Here is a 23,644-nt window from a genome sequence, read left to right as displayed (position 1 = left end):
CTGCGCCCGCTCAGAGCTGGGATCTCCTTGTCCCCAGGGCCACTCTCGCGTGGGAAGCGGACACTTTAAGGCTCCCTCTCTCTGCCCTCCCCCGCCTGGGACAGGCTGGGACACCCGGGACCTGACATTTGGCGCCGCCCGACGACGTGGGTGCTAAAAATAGCCGTCCCGGGTTACTTGGAGGCGTTGGTCTTAACCAACCTCTAGCTTGGACTAGAGCGCTCAGCCTGCTGTCTCTGGGTGGTCCCCAGGCAGGTGCACCTGTCCTGCCCCCCTTACGTCTAGAGTCCCTTGCCCACCCAGCTAGACTCGTAGATAAATTCCCTTTGAGACGGGTGGGCGATATCTTTTGTTCCAACAACACCCCTCCTCCACTCTCCCCTCCCCTTCACCCCGTTTCCAATCTTCCCAGCCAGCGACTGGCGGGAACCTGGGGGGCGCGTCCGTCCCGCACGCGGCGGGGCGTGGCCTCCTGGGGTGTGCGGGCCGCTGGCCAATGGGTGCCGTGAAGGGCGTGGCCCTGGGCGGGGGACCCGAAGAGGTGGTGGGGGCTCCTCGCGTCTTTTCCCCCCCAGCCCGGCTCGGCCAGATCTCTGGGAGCCCCACAACCCTCTGGCTCTTTGACTTCTGCCTGCCAGTGGGTCGCAGCAGGCTCGCTTCTCCGCACGTCGGCCCGGGGACCCCCGCGTACCATCAGGCGGGAGCCACAGGGTGCCGTCGCCTCCTGGATCCCTGCAGCCCACCCCTGACCTCCGGCTTCCCTAAGACGAGATGCCTTCGGGCTTCCAACAGATCGGCTCCGAAGTAGGATGCATCATGTGGGGGGGAAGGGATGGGGGCACAGGTCTCGCTTTTCCCGGGCTGGGGTCCGCTATTGGCGTCAACTAGTGGGCGGTCCCTATGCAGGTGCACGCTCGGGGAGAGCGGGGCTGGCTATTTATACCCGCTCTGCACACCCCATGACTGTCACAATCCCTCTAAGAGGCAGAGTAGATCCTGAGGATGATTCGGGGTCTCTGGCCACAGCTGGATCCTGGGAATTCAGAGTTCACCCACTTCCCCAGCATGGGGCCCCTCTAACCTGGGAACCCACTAGGAAATGCAGGGCCAGGTGGATCTTGCTACCCAGGCAATTGTCTGTGCGTTCCGGCCCCTGGACAGAGCTTTGAGGGCTGGAGGAGCCCCGTCTGCCTCCACCCCCACTGCTGGTTTTTGGCCAGCACGTTGAACTTTCCCTTGCCATGTGGTTGGTGGAGGGACAGGGGAGTGTCACCCTCCCCTCCCCCAAGCTCAGGTTTCTGCACTTGGAGACAGTCTGTGCCGCCAGCCACCAGCCGCCACCGCCCCTCACACCATCATCCCGCCCTCTTCCCCTGGGCAAGGGCTCTCAGGGCAAAACCCAGGCATGGCCCACCGCCCTTAGTGGTCAGAGCTTCAAGGAGGAGGGGAGGCCCCCCGGCAGAGGCAGGTGGGGAAGGTCACCTCCAGGACAATGCCCTGGGTGTTATCTTTGGAATTGTCCTTCTTGGGTTTGTTGGGGGCCTCCTGGAGCTGGCCTTGAGAAGCCCCTCAGAGGGTGAGCAGAGGGGACAGTGGCCAGTGATAACCATGCACACAGCATGTCTATAGAACCAGCACTCTGAGGGGAGGGCTACAGCTTGTCTTGGATTTTCCCCACACTTTCACCGACCAGGTGGGCCAGGCAGCTGACATCACCCCCACGTCACGGAAGAGGAAGCCTAGGTCCCTGATGGGGAAGTGACTTGTCCAAGGTCACACAAACCTGGGCGCTCCAGGCAAGTCTGTCCCAAGGTCACAGGGGAATCCTGGAGCCCTAGGCCCTCAAGTACTTCTCTGCCTCCAGGGACTCGGACATTGAGTTTTGCGTATGCACTGCCCCTCTCCCCGGCTTGCCTGCTTGCATGGAGGTCTCTGTATGAGTCCTAATATGGCCCTCACCCAACATGTTGGATGGGACCCAGCATCATCAGGCTGTGGCGGGCCTGGAGGAAGGAGAGCAAGCAGGATGCCCTGCCTCCACCCTCCTATGACAGTGCCCTCTGCTTGCTCCTGTCCAGGATGGAGAGCCCCCTCAGCAGCGAGTGAGTGCGACCCTGGTCCTTGCAGTGTTCTCAGCTGTGCTTGGCTCCCTGCAGTTTGGCTACAACATTGGGGTGATCAACGCCCCACAGAAGGTGAGGAACTCACAGGTGGCTGAAGGTGAGAGTGTGTCTGGACAGGGAGCACTCTGAGACCGTGGTGGGTGGTGGGCAGAATCTCTTTGTGCTGTGCTCCTAGGTGATTGAACAGAGCTACAATGAGACCTGGCTGGGGAGGCAGGGGCCCGGGGGCCCCAGTTCCATCCCGCAGGGCACCCTCACCACACTCTGGGCTCTCTCTGTGGCCATCTTCTCCGTGGGCGGCATGATTTCCTCCTTCCTCATCGGCACCATCTCCCAGTGGCTGGGAAGGTACAGGGAAAGGGGGGATGTGGGGCGGGGGGGTCCACGGGGAGTGCAGGTAGTCAGGCAGGCGCTCACTGGCTGCCCCCCTTCTTGCTCGCCCCACCAGGAAGAGGGCAATGCTGGTCAACAACATCCTGGCCATGCTGGGGGGCTCCCTGATGGGCTTAGCCAAGGCCGCGGCTTCCTATGAGATGCTCATTCTTGGCCGGTTCCTCATCGGCGCCTATTCAGGTATCCACAGGCACCACAGCCCAGCCAAGCACCCGCCTCCCATCAGCCAAGCCTGGGCTCCTGGCTAGGAGTGAGCAGCTGCTTTCCAGCCTATTCTCCCCGTTCCACTCCCATGCAGGGCTAACATCAGGACTTGTGCCCATGTATGTGGGAGAGATCGCCCCTACCCACCTGCGAGGTGCCCTGGGCACGCTCAACCAACTGGCCATCGTCATTGGCATTCTGATCGCCCAGGTGACCCGGCTCTGACCAGGGCAGGTGGTTGGGGGCCTAGGAGAATCCATTCATTGAAGGAGGGTGCTTCCAGGGTGAGACAGCAGGGCTGGGTGACCTGTGCCCTCTCCCACAGGTGCTGGGCTTGGAGGCCATGCTGGGCACCGCCACGCTGTGGCCCCTGCTTCTGGGCATCACAGTGCTGCCTGCACTCCTGCAGCTCATCCTGCTGCCCTTCTGCCCCGAGAGCCCCCGCTATCTCTACATCATCCGGAACCTGGAAGGGCCTGCCCGAAAGAGTGAGCTGTGGCCCTGCTGTCCTGTCTGGGCCCATGCCTCTGCCCCACCTTGTGAGTGAGTCCCTGTCTACTCTCAGGCCCCCTCAGGCCCACCCCTCTGCATCTCCAGGTCTGAAGCGCCTCACAGGCTGGGCAGATGTGTCAGGAGCCCTGGCAGAGCTGAAGGAGGAGAAACGCAAGCTGGAGCGCGAGAGGCCCCTGTCCCTGCTGCAGCTATTGGGCAGCCGTAGCCACCGGCAGCCACTGATCATAGCCGTAGTGCTGCAGCTGAGCCAGCAGCTCTCGGGCATCAATGCCGTATGTACAGGGCAGCCCCCTCTGGGTGGGGTGGAGACACAGTGCAGGGAAGGGGAGCGGGGACCATCCCCCACCTCTGTTTACACTCAGGGCTGGACCAGCCTGGTGTGGCCAGCAAGGAGGAAGGGCCACCCCCGCCATCACCTGTTTTTCTCCCTCACCTCTAGATTTTCTATTATTCGACCAGCATCTTTGAGACAGCAGGGGTAGGGCAGCCGGCCTATGCCACCATAGGAGCTGGAGTGGTCAACACGGTCTTCACCTTGGTCTCGGTAACTGGCCCTGTTCCCAGATTGTCTCCATTTGCTCAAGCCCTCCTGCTTCCTGGATCCCAAGGCCCCCTGCCTATCCCTGGCTGGCTCTCCCTGCAGGTATTCTTGGTGGAACGTGCTGGGCGCAGGACACTCCACCTCCTGGGCCTGGCAGGCATGTGTGGCTGTACCATTTTGATGACAGTGGCTCTACTTCTCCTGGTGAGGCCTGGCGACTGGGCAGGGCAGTAGGGTTGGGGGCTGGCATCCCACCCCCTAGGAATCATCCCCAAGGCTTGGTAGTCCTCCAGCCAATCCAGCACTACTCCTTGAGGTTTCCGCCTTTATTGCGGAGTGCTTGTATCTGGCGTGTGCCTTGTGCGAGGCCTGGGAGATGCTGGTCTGGGCGGCTGGTAGGGAAGACATGTTGAAGCCTCAGGAACACTGATTCTGAGCACCCCGTCTTAGAGCCAGGGGATTCAAACACGATGGGACACTCAGGAGACCTTCGATTCCCTCCACCTGGAGTCCCTTGGGAAGCCTGACCATCAGGCACTAGGAGCCCCGCTAAGCTGCCCCTGAGGTAGAGCTGGAGATTTCACTTTTCCTTGTGGTGGAAGCCTGACCTGTACCCGCTCCTCCCTCCTGGCCCGGCCTCCAGGAGCGGGTTCCAGCCATGAGCTACGTGTCCATCGTGGCCATCTTCGGCTTCGTGGCATTCTTTGAGATTGGCCCAGGCCCCATTCCCTGGTTCATCGTGGCCGAACTCTTCAGCCAGGGGCCCCGCCCAGCAGCCGTGACCGTGGCTAGCTTTTCCAACTGGACGTGTAACTTCCTCATCGGCATGGGGTTCCAGTATGTGGCGGTAGGTACCCGTCCCATCTCAGCCTCCCGTGGTGTTGGCTAGCCACTCTTCTGGCCCCACCCCCAGGCTAGGTGTCTGTGGATCAAACACACCTGCTTCTCCAGATGGCAGGAGGCGGGGCTGGGGAGAGCAGCACAGGTGTCTGTTAGACTTTGAAGGGGTGGGGCATGCCTCCAACCCAGGTATACTGCAAACTTCCTGTGACTGTTGCCAGTGCCTGGGGGTCTGCTGACTGCAGTGACCCAGGACGATGAGACGGGTGAACACTAAAGCACAATTGGAGTTTTGAGAATCCTTTATCTTCCCACTACACAAATCTTCATTTCAGATTCTTTGATGGAGCTGCCTCAGTCTTTAGTCGCTGGGCTGCCTGAGCCCGGGTCTGCCCACCCTGTCCCCTACACTCCATTACTGCTTTTTCTACACCTGTCCTAGGATGCCATGGGCCCCTACGTATTCCTCCTCTTCGCCGTCCTCCTGCTCGGCTTCTTCATCTTCACCTTCCTCAGAGTGCCCGAGACCCGGGGCCGGACATTTGACCAGATCTCTGCTGCCTTCCGCCGGACGCCCTCCCTTTTGGAGCAGGAGGTGAAGCCCAGCACGGAACTGGAATACTTGGGGCCAGATGAGAACGACTGAAGAGCGGCCGGCGTGGGGGTGGGGACAGCCCACTTCCCCCACCCCAGCCCCTCCTTTCCTCTGCAGCACTTTAAACCCCCCTCTTCCCATCACTGCCGAGGTGGACAGGACTTCCCTGTAGCTCGGTGGATCTGGGAAGCTGGAGGGAAGGGGGCTCGACACCCCCGCATTCCCCTCGTGTGACTTGGGTTGTTTATGTGTGGTGGTGACACTGCGCCCATCCACCTGGCCCGCTCTCCCGCCTTCCTCCCTGGCCCCTGCCCTTCCAGACTTTGATCTAGAACCCCCTTGCCTCCTGCCGGAGCAGGGCTTGGAGGGAGAGGACACTGAGGCTAAGGACAGGCTGGACCAGACTCAGGCTCCCACCAGCCGGGGGGCTCCAGCCCATGACCTGGCCCTGGCTTCTGGCCGTGTGAACTTGGGGTGAAAGCAGTTCTGTCCTGACACCTCCCAGACTTTCAGCCTCTTTCTGTGGGCTCAGCCCTTGAGGGGGGATGGGGGGAAGACGCAAGCTCATGCCCATAAGTGGCCTGAGGAAGCACCAGCGGCCTCCCGCCTCCAACCCTAGGCTTGAGGCCAAGGCTGCCAAGTGGGGGCTCTGGCATGTTCCCCTGCTCCCCTCCTGAGAGGGCGCTGTGCCACAGGCTTCTGACCAACTAGGGAAAGGGGCCTGAGACGGCTGTCTGCAAGCACTGTGCTGGGAGGGGCCAGCACATGGGTTTGTACATGTTTGAAGGGGGTAGCGAGCGGCAGCCAGGGTCCGCTGTACTGTGTACATAGAGCTGCATCTATAAAGCCACGGTTTGAAGGTGCGCGTCGTGTTGTGAAGGATGCACTGAGGACAAGTGAGGCGGGGACTCTCCCTTCCTGCACCTCCCTTGGGTCTTCTCAGGATGCAGAGATGTGGGTTCTAAAGGCATTCCCGCCCTTGCCTTCACTCGTCATCACCCGTGGGACACTCGCCACCCACCTCCTCCCACCTTGCACATGAAGGCCACGGCAGCAGCAAAGCCTGTTTTTGTTTTACTGGAGGCTCAGGTGGCACATGACAGTTCATAAAATGGCTTCTGAGGTGGGGGTGGGGTGGAGGGCAGCAAAAATAAACTGGGGTGGGAAAGAAAAGCAACCCGGAGAGAGAGGGAAGAGCTGGCTGGATCCTTCTCAGCCCGACTGAGGGGTGGGGGTGGGCTCCTCTCAAGATGGGGATGGAGCCCTTCTGCCCGCCCTCACAGGGGAGCTGGGGGCAGGGGCTGGACGCACGAGGCTGGGGCTTGGCTCCCCTGAGTCTCCAGGAAAAGGGGGGAAAGCCGGTGTTTCCATGTCATGAAGTCTGGGGAAGAGGGAGGGGTGCTGGGGAGAGTACAAGTCAGTTGGAAAAACTGGCAGATACCTGAGAAAGAAAGCAAGCATGAATGACAGTAACTTATCATCTCACCCCAGGCCTCCCGCCTTGGCCACCTTCCCTGAGAGGGGCAGCCACTCACCAGATGGTGGCTGGGTGTCCTTTGAGTTGGAATCACTCCAGCATGGTAGGGGGGGTGTCCCCACTGTTGATGGGGGCTGAGGTCTAGAGAGAACAGCAGCGGCCCATTCAGACTGTCTTGTTCCTTAGAGCCCCCAACTTCCTGCTGCTAACCTATCCGTGGATCACTTAATTCCCACCCACAAGCTGGTGGTGGATCCAGGGAAACCCGTGGGTAGGGGGTGCCCAGCATGCTCCTCCAAAGGGCACGCAGAAGGGAGAGAAAGTGGGGGAGGGGAGGTATCAAGAAAGAGGAAGGACAGAACTTGGGCCCAGCCCTCTTGTGCCCCTCACCCAGGTCTCACCTCTGGCACTGTGGGCTGCCGAGGGCCGGGGGGCTGTTGCCGGCGCCGCTGGAAGTAGGGGCGGTTTCGTGGGCGCTGGGGCTCGGGCCGGGAGCCGTCAGTGGGGCCTTGGCTGGGCTTGGTCTCACCATCTCCACCTTCTGTGGTTGGCTGCTGGGGTGGCCTTGGGCGGAAAGGCCTAGGGAGAAAAGCCCTGAGCAGCCCACAGCCCAGCGAGGACACCTTGCCTCCCCTTGTCCTCTCTCTCAGGACTTGCTCGTCCCACCACCAGCTGCTCAGGCACCTGCTTCTCCCCAGGAACTGCCTTGGCCATAAGCCTCACTGGGCCCAGCACTAACTGGCAGAGAAGACACTGAGCCCCAGAAAGCAAGCCTCACCTGCGATACCTGGGCCGGAATCTTGGTGGGGGGACCCGCTCATCTCCCTGCTGTTGGTCTCCCTCCAGTGGGGCTGTGTCTTTGGGCTCCACCCCGTCAGTAGCCTGGGAGCAGAGCCAAGGGTGGGCTGTGGGCTCTGGAAGCCAGGTTCTCCACCGCCCTCCCAGGCCTGCCCGCCTCGACAACTCCCACTCCTTTTCCAGTGTTTGCTTAGCTGCACTCCTTCGTTCTCCTCTCACCTCTATGGACTGCTGCTGGTTGGGGGGCCGTGGGCCTCGCACAAACCGCCGGCGGTAGAAAAAGGGCGGCGGGCGCCGGCGCCGGGGCCGCTGCCCTGAGTCTTCAGCCCGCTCCCCTTCACTGCCAGGTTCTGCCCCACTGGTGGGCGCCTCTGCCACCATGGGTGGTGGGGCAGCTGGGCGAGGCCGGGGGATGAATCGACGGAACCGGCGTCGATTGGGGGCATAGCGGCTGCCCTTCACTGGCACACCCCCAGGCCCAGTTACATTAGCAGCTTCAGCACCCTGGGAAGGCAGGGGAGAGGGGAGAGTCAGGGCCTGTGCCCACAGTAGACGTAAGCACCCTCTCAGGCTCCCCTGAGAGTGGGATCACTCTCTCTGGCTCCTCTCCAGAATGTGTGTCCCTGTCCACTCCTGTGGATCTGAGGACAGGGGCGGGGATGGGTGGGGAAGGAAGGCCGGAAGTCAGCGGCTCCCTCCGAGGGTCCCCCTCTGGTGGAGACACATGCTGCACACTGCTGACCGGGGCCAAGGACACCTCCACAGCAGCCTCTTTTCCCCATAAACATGGATGACATCCGGGTCACAGGAACACAGTCTCATTCCCACTGCCAGAAGCCAGAGGCGGAGCCGGACCCACGGGAATCACAGCCTGGGCTGATCACCAGGCCACACTATCCCATTCCCCTCCCCAACCTGCCCACATCTTGGGCCCCCAAACCTTCTCTCCTTCCACGACATCAAACTCCACCGTCTCCCCGTCTCCAACGCTGCGCAGAAACTTCCTGGGGTTGTTTCTCTTGATAGCTGTCTGGTGTGTGTTGGGGTGGAGGGGAGGCCAGGAGAGACAAGTGAGTGCAGCAAGACTAGGAGGCAGGGGTGCTCTCTCCCTGGCAGTCCACCCCCTTCGGCTGTGTTGCCCTGTTGCCCCATTTTACTTGGGGGAAAGGGGTGAGGGCCGGAGGGCAGAGCAAGGTGAGGTTGTCAAAGCCTAGTGAGTAAGGTACAGTTTTAAACTAGGGGCTTCAGGGATCCACTGTGGAATTACTGTGGACCCGGTGAAACATGCCCCACCCCCTTAATCCCTCAGGGACTTCAAAAGGGTGTTGGGGGTGAGGGGGTGAGACACAGGAAGCAGGGACTGAAGTCGCAGTGTGGGAGGGCAGCATGCTTCCTTACCTCAATCCCACTGAGCACTCTTTCCCCGAAGCAGTGGTTCTCAAACTGTAGCCTGCATCAGAGTCACCTGCAGAGCTCCTGCAGACAAGGTGGCCGGGCCCCAGCCCGAGGCGGGCTCACTCCCGGGGCCTGGGCTGGGGCCGCAGGCTTTGCATGTCAGGTGATGCTGCTGCCACTGCTGCTTGCTGCTGCCCCTGGCGCCGCTGCCGGTGCAGGGACCACACTTTGAGAACCACTGCACCCGGGGATGGCTGGCCTGTGGCCTTCCTGTAGTGGAACCAGGTCCCCAGTAGGTAGTGAGCATGCCAAGCCCACAGGCCAGCACGCACCTGTCTGCCAGCCCTGGTCAGTAACCCACACCATGTGGGGCTAATGGCAGCCCTTACACCTCTGCACCTGAGGCCGAGGGCGGAGCTGGCAGAACTTGCTAACTAGCATGTGCTGCAGAGAACTGAGAGCCGGAGCAGGTGAGCGGGCTCCTCCCCTCAGAAGGGTGAGCTAGCTCTTACCTGGTGAACAAAGACATCCTCCTTGGTGTCATTCCTGCAGAACAGGGTGGGCCATTAAGGGGCTGGCTTTGGTCACCGGGGCTCCCCTCTGCCCGCTGCCAAGATCAGTGGGCCGCTCTTCCCAGCGTGCCACTGGGCCCCCAGAGCAGGCGGCAGAGAAGTCCTTCAAGAGACCAGTGAGGAGTTCTGCCTGAGCACAGGGCTGGACAGGTGGCCAAGGGCACCTTGAAGGAGCCGGGACAGCCCTGGGCCTGCCCAGTGTTCTACCTGCAATCCAGGGGCACCTTAGAGCCTGCCACTGCTGGGTGTAACTACCCCTGGCCAACACTGCCCATCTCCCCCAGCACTCCCGGGGAGGGGAGGATTGGAAAATTCCACTCTGCTTCCTTCCTGCTACAGGCAAGGAGGGAGATAGTGGGGGACTGAACCAGAGGTGCAGAACTAGTCCAAGAAGGTGGCAAAGTAGCAGGAGCTTGCTCTAACAGCCACACAATCTCATTCCTCCCCTTGGCCTGAAGGTGAGTGCCAGAATGAGGCTCCTTGGCATGCAGGGGAGCCAGGGGCGAAAGAGAGAAGGCACCCATTTCCTGGCACTGCCCTTGCTTCTTCATTGCCATGCCCCATTCCAGAACCACCATGGTCCAGTGGGTAGAGAAGGGCTTTTCCTGGAGGGACGGCCCCCCAACCCAGGGCAGGAGTGGGGAAGGGACCTTCTCATAGAGCAAATGTGCTGATCCGACTTGCACAAAGGTTAGCCTGCTAAGAGGGAACACAGGATTCCCAGGAGGACAGGGCCGGGCCAGCTGCCTGGGCTGGGGCCAGACCCACTGGGGGAAGACCTGACTCGGCTCAGTGTCCCCCGCTGCAGCTTCTCCCAGACCTCAGATGAGCAGGGCTACCAAAGCAAGCACAGTGAGGCCTCTGACTGGAATGGCTCTTGGCTTCCCTACATTCCCCCTCTCCAGCAGCTTTGGCCCAGGCAGCTGGGGGAGTCCAAAGGGCCACGCAGGATGTTAGGGAACTGAAAGGGGCGTCACTGGGGAGTCCTGGACCTGTACCCTGGGGGGCTCACACAGAGCCCCAAAGCATGGCACACAGACACTAAAGGAGGCGGTTTCAGAAAGGCTGAGAGCCAAAGCCAGATTTGCCAAGTCCCTGTAGCATTAATCTTTCTGCTGCTTCTGGAGGCAGCCTGGTCTGGCCCTAGAGCACTAACCACATATGTGCTGCAGTTGAGGACTCAAATCAGCGTCAGCTGGGCCTGGCCACTGCAGGCCTCGGTAGGGAGCAGCGTTGTGTCCCACAGGATACCTGGGAAGACACCCACGCCACCCCTGCCCTGGGCTCCTCCTGGGATACCTGTTGATGAATCCATAACCATTCCGGACGTTGAACCATTTGACGGTGCCCAGGACCTGAATTGCTGCCAGGCAGAGATGTCGTGGGGACAAGTGGGGAGGGGAAGAGGGAGCGGGATTCAGTTTCCAGACACTCCAAAAGCTGGCCTTTCCTCATTCCTGCCTCTCCGGCTCACTCGTGTAGTTTCGTGGGGGGGGGGTTCTGAATGTCACTTTCACCAAATGGAGTCCCATGGGAGTCCCTGGGTGGTGGGTTCACACACCAAGGCCTGCTCTGGGCACGTGCCACAAATCCAAGTCCTCCACACGTGCGGCTGGGTACTCACCTGCTTCTCCAAAGGCCGTCCTCAGGCCACACCCCCGTGCTTCCAGCCCCACCCACCCTAAGGCTTTCCAGGTACCAGGCTGAGAGGAACCCTGAGGCCCGACTCCCCACCCTCCCGCCTGGAAGGCGGGGCAGGATTTCCCACCAGGGCAATCCACTTGAGTCCACCAGCTCCCCACCGGCCCCTCGTCCTCTCCCTGCAGCTGCCCTGGCCCCCCACCCACTGCCCGCCGACTCCTTCCAGCCGCCCTGGCGCGCGCCCCAGCCCCCCTCACCCAGCACCGGCTTGTCCGCCTGACTCCGGGCCGGGGGCGCGGGGGTCCCCGAGGCTGCCGTCGCCGGGTTGCCTGGGGTGCGGGAGCCTGGTGCCGTGGGGGTCCCAGCGGCCGGGCCCGAGGCGGCTCCGCTCCCGCCGCCGCCCGCCCCGCCGCCTGCTTTCTGCGGCTCCCCCGCGGGCACCGGGACCACCACCGCTACCACCCCTGCCGCCGTCGCGGGCACTGTCGCCGCGGGGGTCGCTGTCGCCACCGCTGCCGCCTCCGCCTCGCTCATCCCGCCGGGTCCAGTACCGGCCCCCGCCGCCACCGCCGCCGCCGCCACCGCCGCCCCGGCCCCTCCCCCTGGCTCGCGAGCCCGCCGGCCCCGCTCGGTCCTCGCGCCCCGAGCCTCGCCCGCGCGCCCGGCACAGGGCCCGCAGCAGAAGCCAATCGCAGCCCGCCGCCGCGGCGCGCGCAGGCCCCGCCTCCCAGCCGCCGGCCAATCCGAGCCCGGCAGCCCCCTGGCCGGCACACCGGTCCCGCCTCCCGGACTTCGCACCGCGGCCGAGGCCGAGGCCGGCCGCCCTGTAAGTACACCTGGGCCCCGCCCCGGGGGTGTCACGTGACGGCACCTGGCCCATGCCATTGGCCGAAGGCTCCTTTTCCCCTCCCCCCCACCGCCCCTTTTCCACCGGCCGCGGGAAATCAAACGGGCTGGCGGCGCCCCAACCGCCACCTGGCCGCTGCGCGCTCCGAGGTTGCCCCTGACGACCCGGGGGCAGGTGGTCAGTCGGCAGCGCCTGGGGTTCTGTCGGTGGGCCGCGCCGCTCCCTTCCGCCCTCGTGGACGCGTTCCCTGTGGAGGATGCACCTGCAGCAGCCGCAGCCCCGCAGCCCCGCAGCCGTGGGAAGATTGGCGCGGCGCAGCTTCCCGCGCTGCTGCTGCTGTGCGTGCTTTGGACACCGTCCTCGCGGGCGTGCGCGGCTCCTGACTTCGGATAAGTGCTGTGTGCATCCATCCAACACCTCAGCCTGTCACCCTAGGTCGGCCGTCTCCCACCCTGGGCCACCTTCAGGACCTCTTGTGTGCGGTGCCAGTGGCGGGGGAGCTGGGAGGGAGGCTCTTGCCGTCAACCCAAGACCTGTCCTTGCACACGCAGCTTCCTTTCCACGTTTCGTGATGGGAACGTGAACGGTTCTGTTGCACAGATATGAACACAGAGAGGAGGGGCTGCTCTTGGGACAGCCCAGCCAGCGGGCTGAATGAGGGGGCTGCGGAAGTCCCTGGGGCAGCGACGGGAGGACGAAGGCAGCGCCGCACTGCGTGCATTTTCCGTCAGGACAGTGCACGGCGAGCATCACCCCGGCTCCCGCGCGCCGCAGACACCCGGCCCCACCTGCGCTTCTCCGGCGGCTGGTGTGCTTGCCCCGGCCCGAGGCCGTCGCCTCTCCCGGTCGCGGTGCGCCCTCTGGAGGCCGCGGGGCCCGCTTGCCCTGCAGTCCTGGAGAGGGCTGCTGCCGGAAAACCGAGCAGCAAGACTCAACTGTGAGGTACAGAAACCTTGCACGCGCGCGCACACACACGTGCAAAAATCGGAGGCCAAGGTTGGTGGGGGCAGGCAGGCAAGTGACCTTGCAGTGGGACCCTGGCAGAGTGGGGATCTGTTAGCTACCGCTTAGAAATGACCAGAGCTCACAGGAGGGGAGGGAGGCCTTTGTACTAAGATTGAGAACTCCGGGATGGGCCTTTGGTAGTGGGATGCAGCGCATTTAACTGCTGCCCCCCGTCGCCGGTATCCACTTTGCATCCAGCCTTCTGCGTGAGTGCCAGGGACCCAGGCACTTGAACCACCGTTTGTACTTGCCGGGCACATTAGCAGGGAACTAGATTAGAAGCACAATAGCGCTGCTTCGAACAACCATGCTAGTATGACATGAAAGTATTGCAAGTTGCGGTTTAACCTGATGTGCCACAACACCTGCCCATTCATTAGTTTTTCTTTATTCAGGGGATAGGGAGAGAGAGACCAATTTGCTGGTTCTCTCCCTCAAAGGCCTGCAGTAGCCAGACCTGAGCTGGGCCACAGCAGGGACCTAGGTGCTCAAAGTGTCCCACTTGGATCAAAGGGACTCAGCATTTGAGCTGCCTCCTTGAGTCTGCATCAGTAGGACCTGGAACAGGAGGTGAAGTGGGGACCCAAAGCCAGGTGCTCCTCCGTGAGACGTGGGCCAGTGCCTGCCTCTCTGTTGCGCTTTATTTTTGTTTTTTAAGACTTAATTACTTCCATTTGAAGGCTGAGTTACAGAGAGAGGGGAGACAGAGAAAGAAATGATCTTCCATCTGTGCTTTACTCCCCAAATGGTCTCTTTTTTTATTTTATTTTTATTTTTTTTAATTTTAATTTTTATTTTTTTATCTTTTCCCAAATGGTCTCAACAGCTGGAGCCAAGCCTATCTGAAGCAGCAGCCAGGAGCTTCTTCTGGGTCTCCCATGTGGGTGCATGGTCCCAAAGCTTTGGGCTGTCCTCGACTGCTTTCCCAGGCCACAAGCAGGGAGCTGGATGGGAAGTGGAGCAGCTGGGGCAGAAACCTACATCCATATGGGATCTTGTCCCTGGAGACACCAACAGCCTACTGTGCCATGGTGCACTCACCTCCGCATTACTTTAGCCCAGAGTTCCCTGGAAGCCTTTGCTGTCATCTTTCTTCCCGTGGTTTCCTTCCACACCCCACCAACCTTTTTGGTTGCTGTCCTGGCTGAGCTTCCACTGAGCCTCTTGCAGCAATGGCCACTGCGCCGTCTTGTTGGGGACCTGCGGCTTTGGGCTCTCTGGCGAGGGCCTCAGTGATGTATGTGCCAGCTGCAGCCGCCATGACCCATTGTCCAGCCACTCAGACACTTCTCTGGTGGCATTTTCTCTTCCACCTGCACCAACGCTTGCCAGGTCTTGTTCTCCTGCCAACTGCACACTGTGGGTCACTGTAGGCACTTTTTCTCTAGTTTTAATTTTTGGTTATCTGAAAGTCAGTGGGAGAGAATGATTTCCTGCCTGCTGTGTCAGTAGCAAAATGCCTGAGCTGGCCCCAACAGAATCCAGGAGCCTGAACTCAATCCAGGTCTCCCACTTGGGTGCCAAGGACCCAAAGTGTTGATCCAGCACCTGCTGCTTCCCAGGGTGAACACTAGCAGGAAGCTGAGATTAGGAGCAGAGCCAGGACTAGCCTAGGTGCTTCCCTGTGGGATGTGACATACCAAGGAATGTCTTTTTTTTTTTTTTAAGATTTATTTATTTTTATTACAAAGATATACAGAGAGGAGAGACAGAAGATCATCCGTCTGATGATTCATTGGCTGGAACACAGCCAATCTGAAGCCAGGAACCAGGAGTTCTTCCGGATTTCCCACTCGGGTGTAGGGTCCCAAGGCTTTGGGCCGTCCTCAACTGCTTCCCCAGGCCACAAGCAGGGAGCTGGCTGGGAAGCAGGGCCGCCGGGATTAGAACTGGCAACCATATGGGATCCTGGCATGTGCAAGGCGAGGACTTTAACCACTACGCTATCGCACCGGGCCCAGGAATGTCTTTTTTTTAAAAAAAGATTTATTCATTTTTTTATTTATTATTTTTAATTCATTAATTACATTGTATTATGTGACACAGTTTCATGATTTATTTATTTTTATTGGAAAGTAAGATATACAGAGAGAGGAAGAGAGACAGAAAGGAAGATCTTTCGTCCAATGGTTCACTCCCCAAGCAGCCACAATGGCCAGAGCTCAGCCAATCTGAAGCCAGGAGCCAAGAGCCAGGAGCCTCTTCGAGGTCTCCCATGGGGGTACAGGGTCCCGAGGCTTTCGGCCAGCCTCGATTGCTTTCTCAGGCTACAAGCAGGAGCTGGATGGGAAGCAGAGTTGCCGGGATTAGAATCGGTGTCTGTATGGGATCCTGGCACATTGAAGGTGAGACTTTAGATGCTAGGCTATCGTGCCGGGCCCCAAGGAGTGTCTTCATTGCTGGACCAAATGCCTCCCCCAGTGGACACTCCATGATGACGCAAGTGTGTGTCTCTGGCCCTGCATCCTTCCTATCTTTTTCCAACCCCTCTCTGAGTCTACTCTAACCAACTGCCTCCCAGTTTTTCTTTTTTATAGACTTAAAAAAATTTTTTTACTTGGAAAAGTTACAGAGAATGAGAGCAAAAAGAGAGGGCTGGAAGGAAAGGGAAGGGAGAGAGCTCCTCATCCACTGATTCCCACCCCAGATGGCTGCAACAGCTGGAGCTGGGCCAGTCTGATTCAAAGCTGAGAGCCAGGAGCTTCTTCCAGGTCTCCCACACAGGTGCAGGGGCCCAGCCCCTTGGGCCATCCTCTGCTGTTCTGCCAGAAACATTAGCAAGGGGCTGGATCGGAAGTGGAGCAGCCAGCACACAAACCTGCACCCTAATGGGATGCCATTGCTGCAGGCAGAGGATTAGCTTGCTAGCTAGACCACTCTGCCGACCCTTCCCCAGGATTCTGAAGCTTCGCAAGCCCAAGCTGAAGTTCTGCTTCCTGCCTCCCACCCTGCTTCCCATGAAGTGATGTCATCACTGCTTATCTGCAGACGTCCTTGGTGGCCACTCCTTGTTGTAGTGCAGCCTCTCGGCTTGTCCAGGGCCAGCCCTGCATGGGGGGTCGCTTTGTGCTATGAACTTGAAATAATATTTGAACGATTTTAAAGATGATGTTGCTTCTAGCCTCTGGCGAGAGTGCATTGCACAATGCTCTCCTGCCCTTTTTTTTTTAAGATGTGTGTGTTTGCTCACCTTAAAAAAAAAAAAGAAAAATATGTATGTGTTTGTTCTAAAAGCATTACAGAGAGACAGAGAGAGATCTTTCGTTTGCTGGTGAACTCCCAGAGGATCCCAACGGTCGAAGACAGGAAGTCAGGAGCTTCTTCCGGGTCTCCCACATGGGTGCAGCTGTGCGGAATACCTAAGTATTCAGGGAACCTGGGCCACCATCCTCTGTGACTCTGCCAGGAGTATGAGCAGGGATTTTGACGGGGAGCAGAGCAGCCAGGACTGAAACCTGTGTTCCAAAATGGGATGCTGATGGTAGGCAGTTGCTCAACATGTTATGCCACAATGCCAGGATCCCTCAAAAACTTTTCACATCAAAATAAGCTTTTATTTTATTTTATTTTATTATTTATTTTGTTTTGTTTTGTTTTTTAATGCAAAGTCAGATATACAGAGAGGAGAGACAGAGAGGAAGATCTTTCGTCCGGTGATGCACTCCCCAAGTGAGCCCAACGGCCGGTGCCAGTCCAAAACCACTCCGGGCCCTAAACTTAACTTTCTAAATTTCATTTCCATGAATTTCTTCAGCACCCTGGTATTCCCAACCACCATCTCCTCCAGCTGGCTTGTTGCAGCTTGTAACAACTGCTTTCACTTCTCAGTTGTCCCAGGGCTTCAGCACCTGCAGCCTCCTCCTCTGCCCTCCCCCCTCCCGCCTCCCCCCTCCCCTGCAGCTCTCACCTCTGCTCCTGGCAGCCTGGGCACTCGGCCAAATCCTTGACCTCTCTCCACCTGCGACCTCCTGGCCCCATTTGCTGTATTTAATAACACTTTTGACTGCTGCCCTGCCTTCTCCAAACCTCCTTGTCTTGCCTTTTGCCTTTTTTTTTTCTTCCCAATAGTAATGGTGAGAGTTAACCTTTAGTGAGCTCTCTGATATGTGCCACTCGCCATGCTAAGCCCTTGAGGTATGCTAAGCCTTTGAATCCTCACAACAGCCCTGTGACATGGACACGCGCACACACACATACACAACACACTCATTTTTCCATCTGCATATTCTCTCCCCAAATGCCAAAGCCAGGAGCCAGGAGCTGCTGGGTCTCCCATGTGGGTGGGAGGAACCCAAGCATCTGAGCCATCATCCATAGCCTCCCAGGTTCACTGGGAGGAAGCTGGATTGGAAGCAGAGACGGGATTTGATGTGAGCCTCCCAAGCAGTGGCTTAACCCTCTGTGCTGCAATGCCTATTCCTTACCAGTGCATATTAGGTTGAATAGATGAATTCAATGAAATACATCCTCAACTAGGGCCAGTGTGGTAGCCTAGTGACAAAAGTCCCCGCCTTGCATGTGCCAGGATCCCATATGGGTGCTGGTTCATAGCCCAGCTGCTCCACTTCCTTTCTAGCTTACTGCTTATAGTCTGGGAAAGCAGTAGAGGGCAGCCCAAGCCTTCCATGTGGGACACCCGGAGGAAGCTCCTGGCTTGGGAATGGCTCAGCTCCAGCCATTGCAGCCACTTGGGGAGTGAACCAGCAGATGGAAAATCTTTCTCTCTGTCTTTCCTTCTTTCTCTAAATCTGCCTTTCCAATAAAAATAAATAAATCTTTTAAAAAAGATCTCCAACGAGCTCAATTGGTGACTCCTCCCCTTACAAGCACCAGGATCCCATATGGGCAGCATTTGTGTCTTGACTGCTCTACTTCCCATCCAGTTCTCCCATTTAGAGGAGTGAACCAGTGGGTGAAACATCTCTCTCTGTCTTTGCTTCGCTCTATAAATCTGCCTTTCCAATGAAAACTAAAGAAAAAAGTCCTTCTTAAGGAAACGATTTATTTTATTTGAACATCAGAGTCATATAGAGGGAGGAAGGCCGGTTATAGAAGTTAAAACTCTGCCTGGTACACCGTCGACATCCTCTTGGGCACTAATTCAGGTCCCGGCAGCTCCACTGCCAATCCCGTTGCCTGCTGATGTAACTGGGAAAGCAGTGGGAGGTGTTTCCTGGTGTCAGTTGACCTAACATTGGCCATTGTGACCATTTTGGAAGCGAACCAGCAGATTGAAGACTTTTCTCTATTTGTCTCTCCCTCTTACTGTGTAACTCTGACTTTAAAATATAAATAAATAAATCTAGGGCCCGGCGCAGTGGCCTAGCGGCTAAAGTTCTCGCCTTGAATGTGCCAGGATCCCATATGGGTGCTGGTTCTAATTCTGGAGGCCCTGCTTCCCATCCAGCTCCCTGCTTGTGGCCTGGGAAGGCAGTTGAGGATGGTCAAAAGCCTTGGAACTCTGTGGCTGTACCCATGTGGGAGACCTGTAAGAGGCTCCTGGCTTCGGATCGGCGCAGCTCCTGCTGTTGCAGCTACTTGGGGAGTGAACCATCAGATGGAAGATCTTCCTCTCTGTTTCTTCTCTTTGTATATCTGACCTTGCAATAAAAATAAATAAATATTTTTAAAAAATCTTCAAGGACCCGGCGGCGTAGCCTAGCGGCTAAAGTCCTTGCCTTGAACGCGCTGAGATCCCATATGGGTGCCAGTTCTAATCCCGGCAGCTCCACTTCCCATCCAGCTCCCTGCTTGTGGCCTGGGAAAGCAGTCGAGGACGGCCCAATGCCTTGGGACCCTGTACCCGTGTGGGAGACCTGGAAGAGGTTCCTGGTTCCCGGCTTCGGATCGGTGCAGTACCGGCTGTTGCGGTCACTTGGGGAGTGAGTCATTGGACAGAAGATCTTCCTCCTCTGTCTCTCCTCCTCTCTGTATATCTGCCTTTCTAATAAAAATAAATAAATCTTCAAAAAAATCTTCAAAACGGTGGGGGCCAAGTATTTGACATTGCAGGCGCAATGCTGCTTGGAGCACCCGCATTCTGTGTCACAGGCCTGGGTTTAACTGGGCTTCACTACCTTTCTCTCTCTCTTTCTCTCTTTCTTTCTTTCTCTCTCTCTCTCTTTCTTTCTTTCTGTCTGTCTGTGTGAAAGGTAGCTGGTGCTGAGCTAATCTGAAGCCAGGAGCTAGGAGCTTCTTACGGGCCTCCCATGAGGGTGCAGGGTCCCAAGGCTTTGGCCTGTCCTTGACTGCTTTCCCAAACTACAGGCAGGGAGCTTGATGGGAAGGGGAATAGCTCGGACTTGAACTGCTGCCCATATGAGATCCTCACACATGCAAGGCAAGGACTTTAACCATCAGGCTACCATGCTAGGCTGGGTGACTTTCTTTGTTTCTTTCTGCCTAAGATTTGTTTATTGTTTTTATTGGAAAGACATACTTACAGAAAGAGGAGAGACAGAAGTCTTCCATCTGCTGGTTTACTTCCCAGATGACTGCAATGAGCAGAGCTAGGCCTTCTGGGAGCCAGGAGTTTCTTCTGGGTCTCCCATGTGAGTGCATGGGTCCAAAGTCTTGGTCCACTCTCTGCTGCCTTCCCAGCTCATAAGCAAGGAGCTGCATCAGAAGTGGAGCAGCTGGGACTTGAACTGTGTGTCCGTGGGATGCTGGCAGAGGCTTCTACCTGCGGCACTGCAGCATCAGCCTCCCTTCCAGCCCATACGTTGTGTAGCCATGCTCTTTGCCATGGACAGGACACCTTGTTCCTCCTGGCTGGCTATGATTTTATTACATGTTACTCAACCTTCCTCTCCTCCCCTGCCCCCGCCTTCCAGGCTCTTGACCTGAAACTGAATTTTTATTTTAATGAACCCTAAATAGCCAGGTGCAGCTGGGTCAGGAGGCCCCACTGCGAGGGCGTGCCCAGGGCCTGGATGTCTGGGTAGCAGTGGAAGCCAGTGAGCAGGATCTTGGGCCTGCGGAGCTCAGATGAGGGCCTGGAATATTGCCAGGGCCTCTTTCCAGGAAGTCACGGGAAAGTTAAAATCAGGATGGAGGAGCGTTTCATTCATTGCTGCACGCTTACAGGTGCTTAAGGCATTGGTTACTCTTTCTCTTTGAGGATTCCTTGTTGCATTTGCCCTCTCTCCTTCCACAGGGAATCATGCTCTTGCATGTCGTTTTGGTTTTGTTTGTGTGGTTCGTGGGTTGTGGGGCATGAGTCTTTGTACGTAAGTTGTTGCCTAGCTCATCTGCTTCCTGCCTTTCTCCCTGAAACATTATTTTTTCCAGACCAGTGTGGTGGCATACAAGACTAAGCCTCAGCCTGCAGAGCTGATTCATGTCCCAGCTACTCCTCTTCTGATCCACATCCCTGCTAATGGTCTGGGAAAACAGCAAAATTGAGTCCAAGTGCTTGGGCCTCTGTATCTGTGTGGAAGACAGATGAAATTCCAGGCGTCTGGCTTCTGCCTGGTCCAGCCACAGCTGCATGGACATTTGGGGGAGTTAATGAATGGATGGGAGATCTGTCTCTCTCTGTGTAACTCTGATTTTCAAGTAAAAAAATTGAATCTTGGGTCTGGCATGGTAGCCTAGTGGCTAAATCCTCTCCTTGTATGCGCCAGGATCCCATATGGGTACCAGTTCCTATCCTGGCTGCTCCATTTCCCTGCTACCTTCTTGCTTGTGCGTTGGGAAAGCAGTACAGGACAGCTCAACGCCTTGGGACCCTGTAGTTGCATGAAGACCCAGAAGAAGCTCTTGGCTTCTGGCTTCAGATCGGTTCAGCTCTGGCCATTGCAGCCACCGGGGGAGTGAGGCAGCGGATGAAAGATCTTTCTCTCTGTATATCTGTCTTTCCAATAAAAAATAAAATAAATCTTTTTAAAAATGACTAATTAAAAACAGCATCCCATTAGCCCCTTGAATTATGTTTTTTATGTTTTCACAGCATCAGTAACCTGCTATGTGATAAATTAATTAAAAGGGGCCTGGAGGGGGCCTGGTTCAGTAGCCTAGCAGCTAAAGTCCTCACCTTGTACACACCGGGATCCCATAAGGGCACCGATTCTAATCCGGATGCCCTGTTTCCCATCAGCTCCCTGCCTGTGGCCTGGGAAAGCAGTGGAGGACGGCCCATAGCCTTGGGACCCTGCACCCATGTGAGAGAGATCAAAAGATGCTCCTGGCTCCTGACTTGGGATCGGCTCAGCTTTGGTTTTCAGCCACTTGGGGAGTGAATCAATAGATGGACGATCTTCCTCTCTGTCTCTTCTCCTCTTTGTATATCTGCCTTTCCAATGAATTAAAATAAATCTTTAAAAGGGCGGTGGGGCTGGCATTGTGGCAAAGCAGATAAGGCCACCGCCAGGTTCTAGGCAGTGTTGTCTGTGGGGCCTCTTTATGCACTCTGAGATGCTCAGCTCTGCCTGGGAACCAGGGGAGCCTGAAGAAGTGCTGCCGGGACAACTGACCCACAAGTTCTGCCAGTTCTGCGCCATCCATCCCCACTTCCCTCCACGGGGCAGGCGTGTGAGGGCAGCAGCGCCACCCTAGGCGGGCCCCCCTGCGGAGGTGGGGAGGTGAATTTGGAAGGGTGGGGCACGGGCTTCCCTCCCAAGCCAGTCAGCACAAAGTGACACCAGACACGTATGCACTGGGACTTGGAGCTCACTTACAGAGCCCTCCCAGCACTGTGGTGGGACTCTCCTCTAGGGTGGTTTCTTTCTTTTTTTTTTTTTAAGATTTATTTTATTTTCATTGCAAAGTCAGATATACAGAGAGGAGGAGAGACAGAGAGGAAGATCTTCCGTCCAATGACTCACTCCCCAAGTGAGCACAATGGCCAGAGCTGCACTGATCCGGAGCCAGGAGTCAGGAACTTCCTCCCACAAGGGTGCAGGGTCCCAAGGCAATGGGCCTTCCTCAGCTGCTTTCCCAGGCCACAAGCAGGGAGCTGGATGGGAAGTGGAGCTGCCGGGATTAGAACCGGTGCCCGTATGGGATCCCGGCGCATTCAAGGCAAGGACTTTAGCCACTAGGCCACAACACCGGGCCCAAGGACCCCAGTTCTTAAAAGTGAACCAGACAGAAGGTATGGCAGGAATGGGACTGGGTGAGCAAGTAGGTGAAAGGCCCAGTGTGTGACCCCCGGGGTTCTCCTGGGACCGAGGCCAAGTGGGGCAAATCCTGGTTTGGCCTGGCCTTTGTCTCTTTACTTAATGCAAATGTCATTTCTCATAATTTTCTAAAAAGCTTTATTTATTTGAAAGCCAGAGTTACAGCAAGAAGGGGAGAGACATCAGTTTCCACAGATTGGTTCCCTTCCCAAATGGGCACAACAACTGAGGCCGAGCTAGACCAGCCTGCAGCTTCTTCTGGGTCTTCCACACGGGTTCAGGGGCACAAGCTTCTAGGCTATTCTCTGTTGCTTCCCCAGGGTCTTTATCCGGGAGCTGGTTTGGAAGTGGAACAGCAGGGACTCAAACCTACACCCATTTGGCTTGTCAGTGCTGCAGGCAGTGGCTTTACTTGTTAGGCCACAATGCCGGTCCTCACCTCTGTTAAACCTTCCTCTCTCTCTGGTTCTGGATCAGCCAATAGGGGTTGATACTCTCAGCTCATGCTTCTTTATGCCTATTCCTACATCGTCCCCAGGCCCTCCCTCGCCCTGTGGAGGGCTGGTCCTTTCAGTTCTGTGTCTCCTTGGTTGGGAAATCTGCCAGGCTTTCTGGGCTGGGTGTGGTGCCCTGGGTACTAACAGCCACTCCTCTGTAGTTGCCTAGTTGCCTCTTAATCTCCCCTGCGGGGCTGTAGGGTTTGGCAGGGTGCAAACCCCAGTTAAGACCTGAACTTGAATGAATGAGCCAGTGAGTAATGGCTCGAACCCACCACAGGCCTGTGACAATTGGAGCGCAGCGCTCGCTTCCCATGGGACCAGCTCGCTCTCTCCTGCTCCCGGCCCTGGGCCCTACCAACCTGGGTGAGCAGCTTCTGTCAGCCTTTCCAGGTTCAACATGGCCTCTGGGAGTGCAGGAGGAACTTTCTGGAAAGGTTTTCTCAGCTGAACTCATTGTTTCACCACCTCCACCCAAGGTCAAAATCACAAAAGACTCCCCAGGTGTCACCTCAGGGTGCCCCTCCTCCTCTCCTAGCAGCCAGAGCCTGTCACTCCCTAGCAATGGGCTCCTGGTACCAGGCCGAGCACAAACAACAAAATTACATATTTGTTTCATGTTTGACTATTCTCCTTTCTCCCCTGTAGGGCAGATATGGAACTTGCTAAACTTCCCACACTGATGTTGTGCAGCTGAAGCTTAATAGACTCATTCAGTAGCCCTTAAATGGATGAGCAAGTGAGAAAATTCAACCAAGATGTCTGCAATGGGCCTGGCGCGATAGCTCAGTGGCTAAATACTTGCCCTGCATGTACAAGGATCCCATGTGGGTGCCGGTTCGTGTCCTGGCTGTTCCACTTTCCATCTAGCTCCCTGCTTGTGGCCTGTAAAAGGCAGGAAAGGCAGATTTTCCACAGAAAAAGATGTTCCATCTGCCAGTTCACTCCCCAAATGACCACAATGGCTAGAACTGAGCCAATCCAAAGCCAAAAGCCAGGAACCAGAAGCTTCCTCCAGGTCTCCCATGCAGGTACAGGGTACCAAGGACTTGGGTTATCCGCCATTGCATTCTTAGGCCATAAG

The 23,644-nt window shown here is 57.2% G+C and overlaps 2 protein-coding genes across 4 annotated transcripts; one reads left to right on the top strand and one right to left on the bottom strand.

Moving 5' to 3' along the window:
• Positions 1-514: 514 nt before the first annotated feature.
• SLC2A4 (solute carrier family 2 member 4) lies at positions 515-5,593 on the top strand. The gene is made up of 11 exons (XM_004594815.2): positions 515-804; positions 2,079-2,195; positions 2,299-2,471; positions 2,572-2,696; positions 2,815-2,930; positions 3,046-3,208; positions 3,318-3,505; positions 3,673-3,777; positions 3,877-3,978; positions 4,418-4,621; positions 5,057-5,593. Exons 1-11 carry the CDS (start codon positions 772-774, stop codon positions 5,258-5,260), a joined length of 1,530 nt encoding a protein of 509 aa, XP_004594872.2. The 5' UTR covers positions 515-771; the 3' UTR covers positions 5,261-5,593.
• Positions 5,594-6,270: 677 nt separating this feature from the next.
• YBX2 (Y-box binding protein 2) lies at positions 6,271-11,787 on the bottom strand. 3 transcript variants are annotated; one of them, XM_004594814.2, is made up of 9 exons: positions 11,350-11,787; positions 10,751-10,814; positions 9,392-9,425; positions 8,425-8,514; positions 7,704-7,988; positions 7,465-7,568; positions 7,088-7,265; positions 6,745-6,827; positions 6,271-6,650 (listed from the first exon to the last, which is right to left on the bottom strand). In XM_004594814.2, the coding sequence occupies exons 1-8, from the start codon at positions 11,624-11,626 to the stop codon at positions 6,777-6,779; spliced, it is 1,083 nt and encodes a 360-aa protein (XP_004594871.2). In that variant the 5' UTR covers positions 11,627-11,787; the 3' UTR covers positions 6,271-6,650; positions 6,745-6,776. The 3 variants fall into 3 exon arrangements, with proteins under 3 accessions (XP_004594871.2, XP_058531414.1, XP_058531415.1); XM_058675431.1 differs by having other exon boundaries at positions 7,088-7,280; positions 11,350-11,687; XM_058675432.1 differs by lacking the exon at positions 6,745-6,827 and having other exon boundaries at positions 7,088-7,280; positions 11,350-11,688.
• Between the last annotated feature and the right edge of the window lie 11,857 nt (positions 11,788-23,644).

Source organism: Ochotona princeps, chromosome 17 (assembly GCF_030435755.1).
Source record: "Ochotona princeps isolate mOchPri1 chromosome 17, mOchPri1.hap1, whole genome shotgun sequence".
NCBI classification, from domain to species: domain Eukaryota; kingdom Metazoa; phylum Chordata; class Mammalia; order Lagomorpha; family Ochotonidae; genus Ochotona; species Ochotona princeps.
The sequence above is the reverse complement of the archived record's forward strand: the minus strand, read 5'-3'. Positions and strand labels throughout refer to the sequence as shown.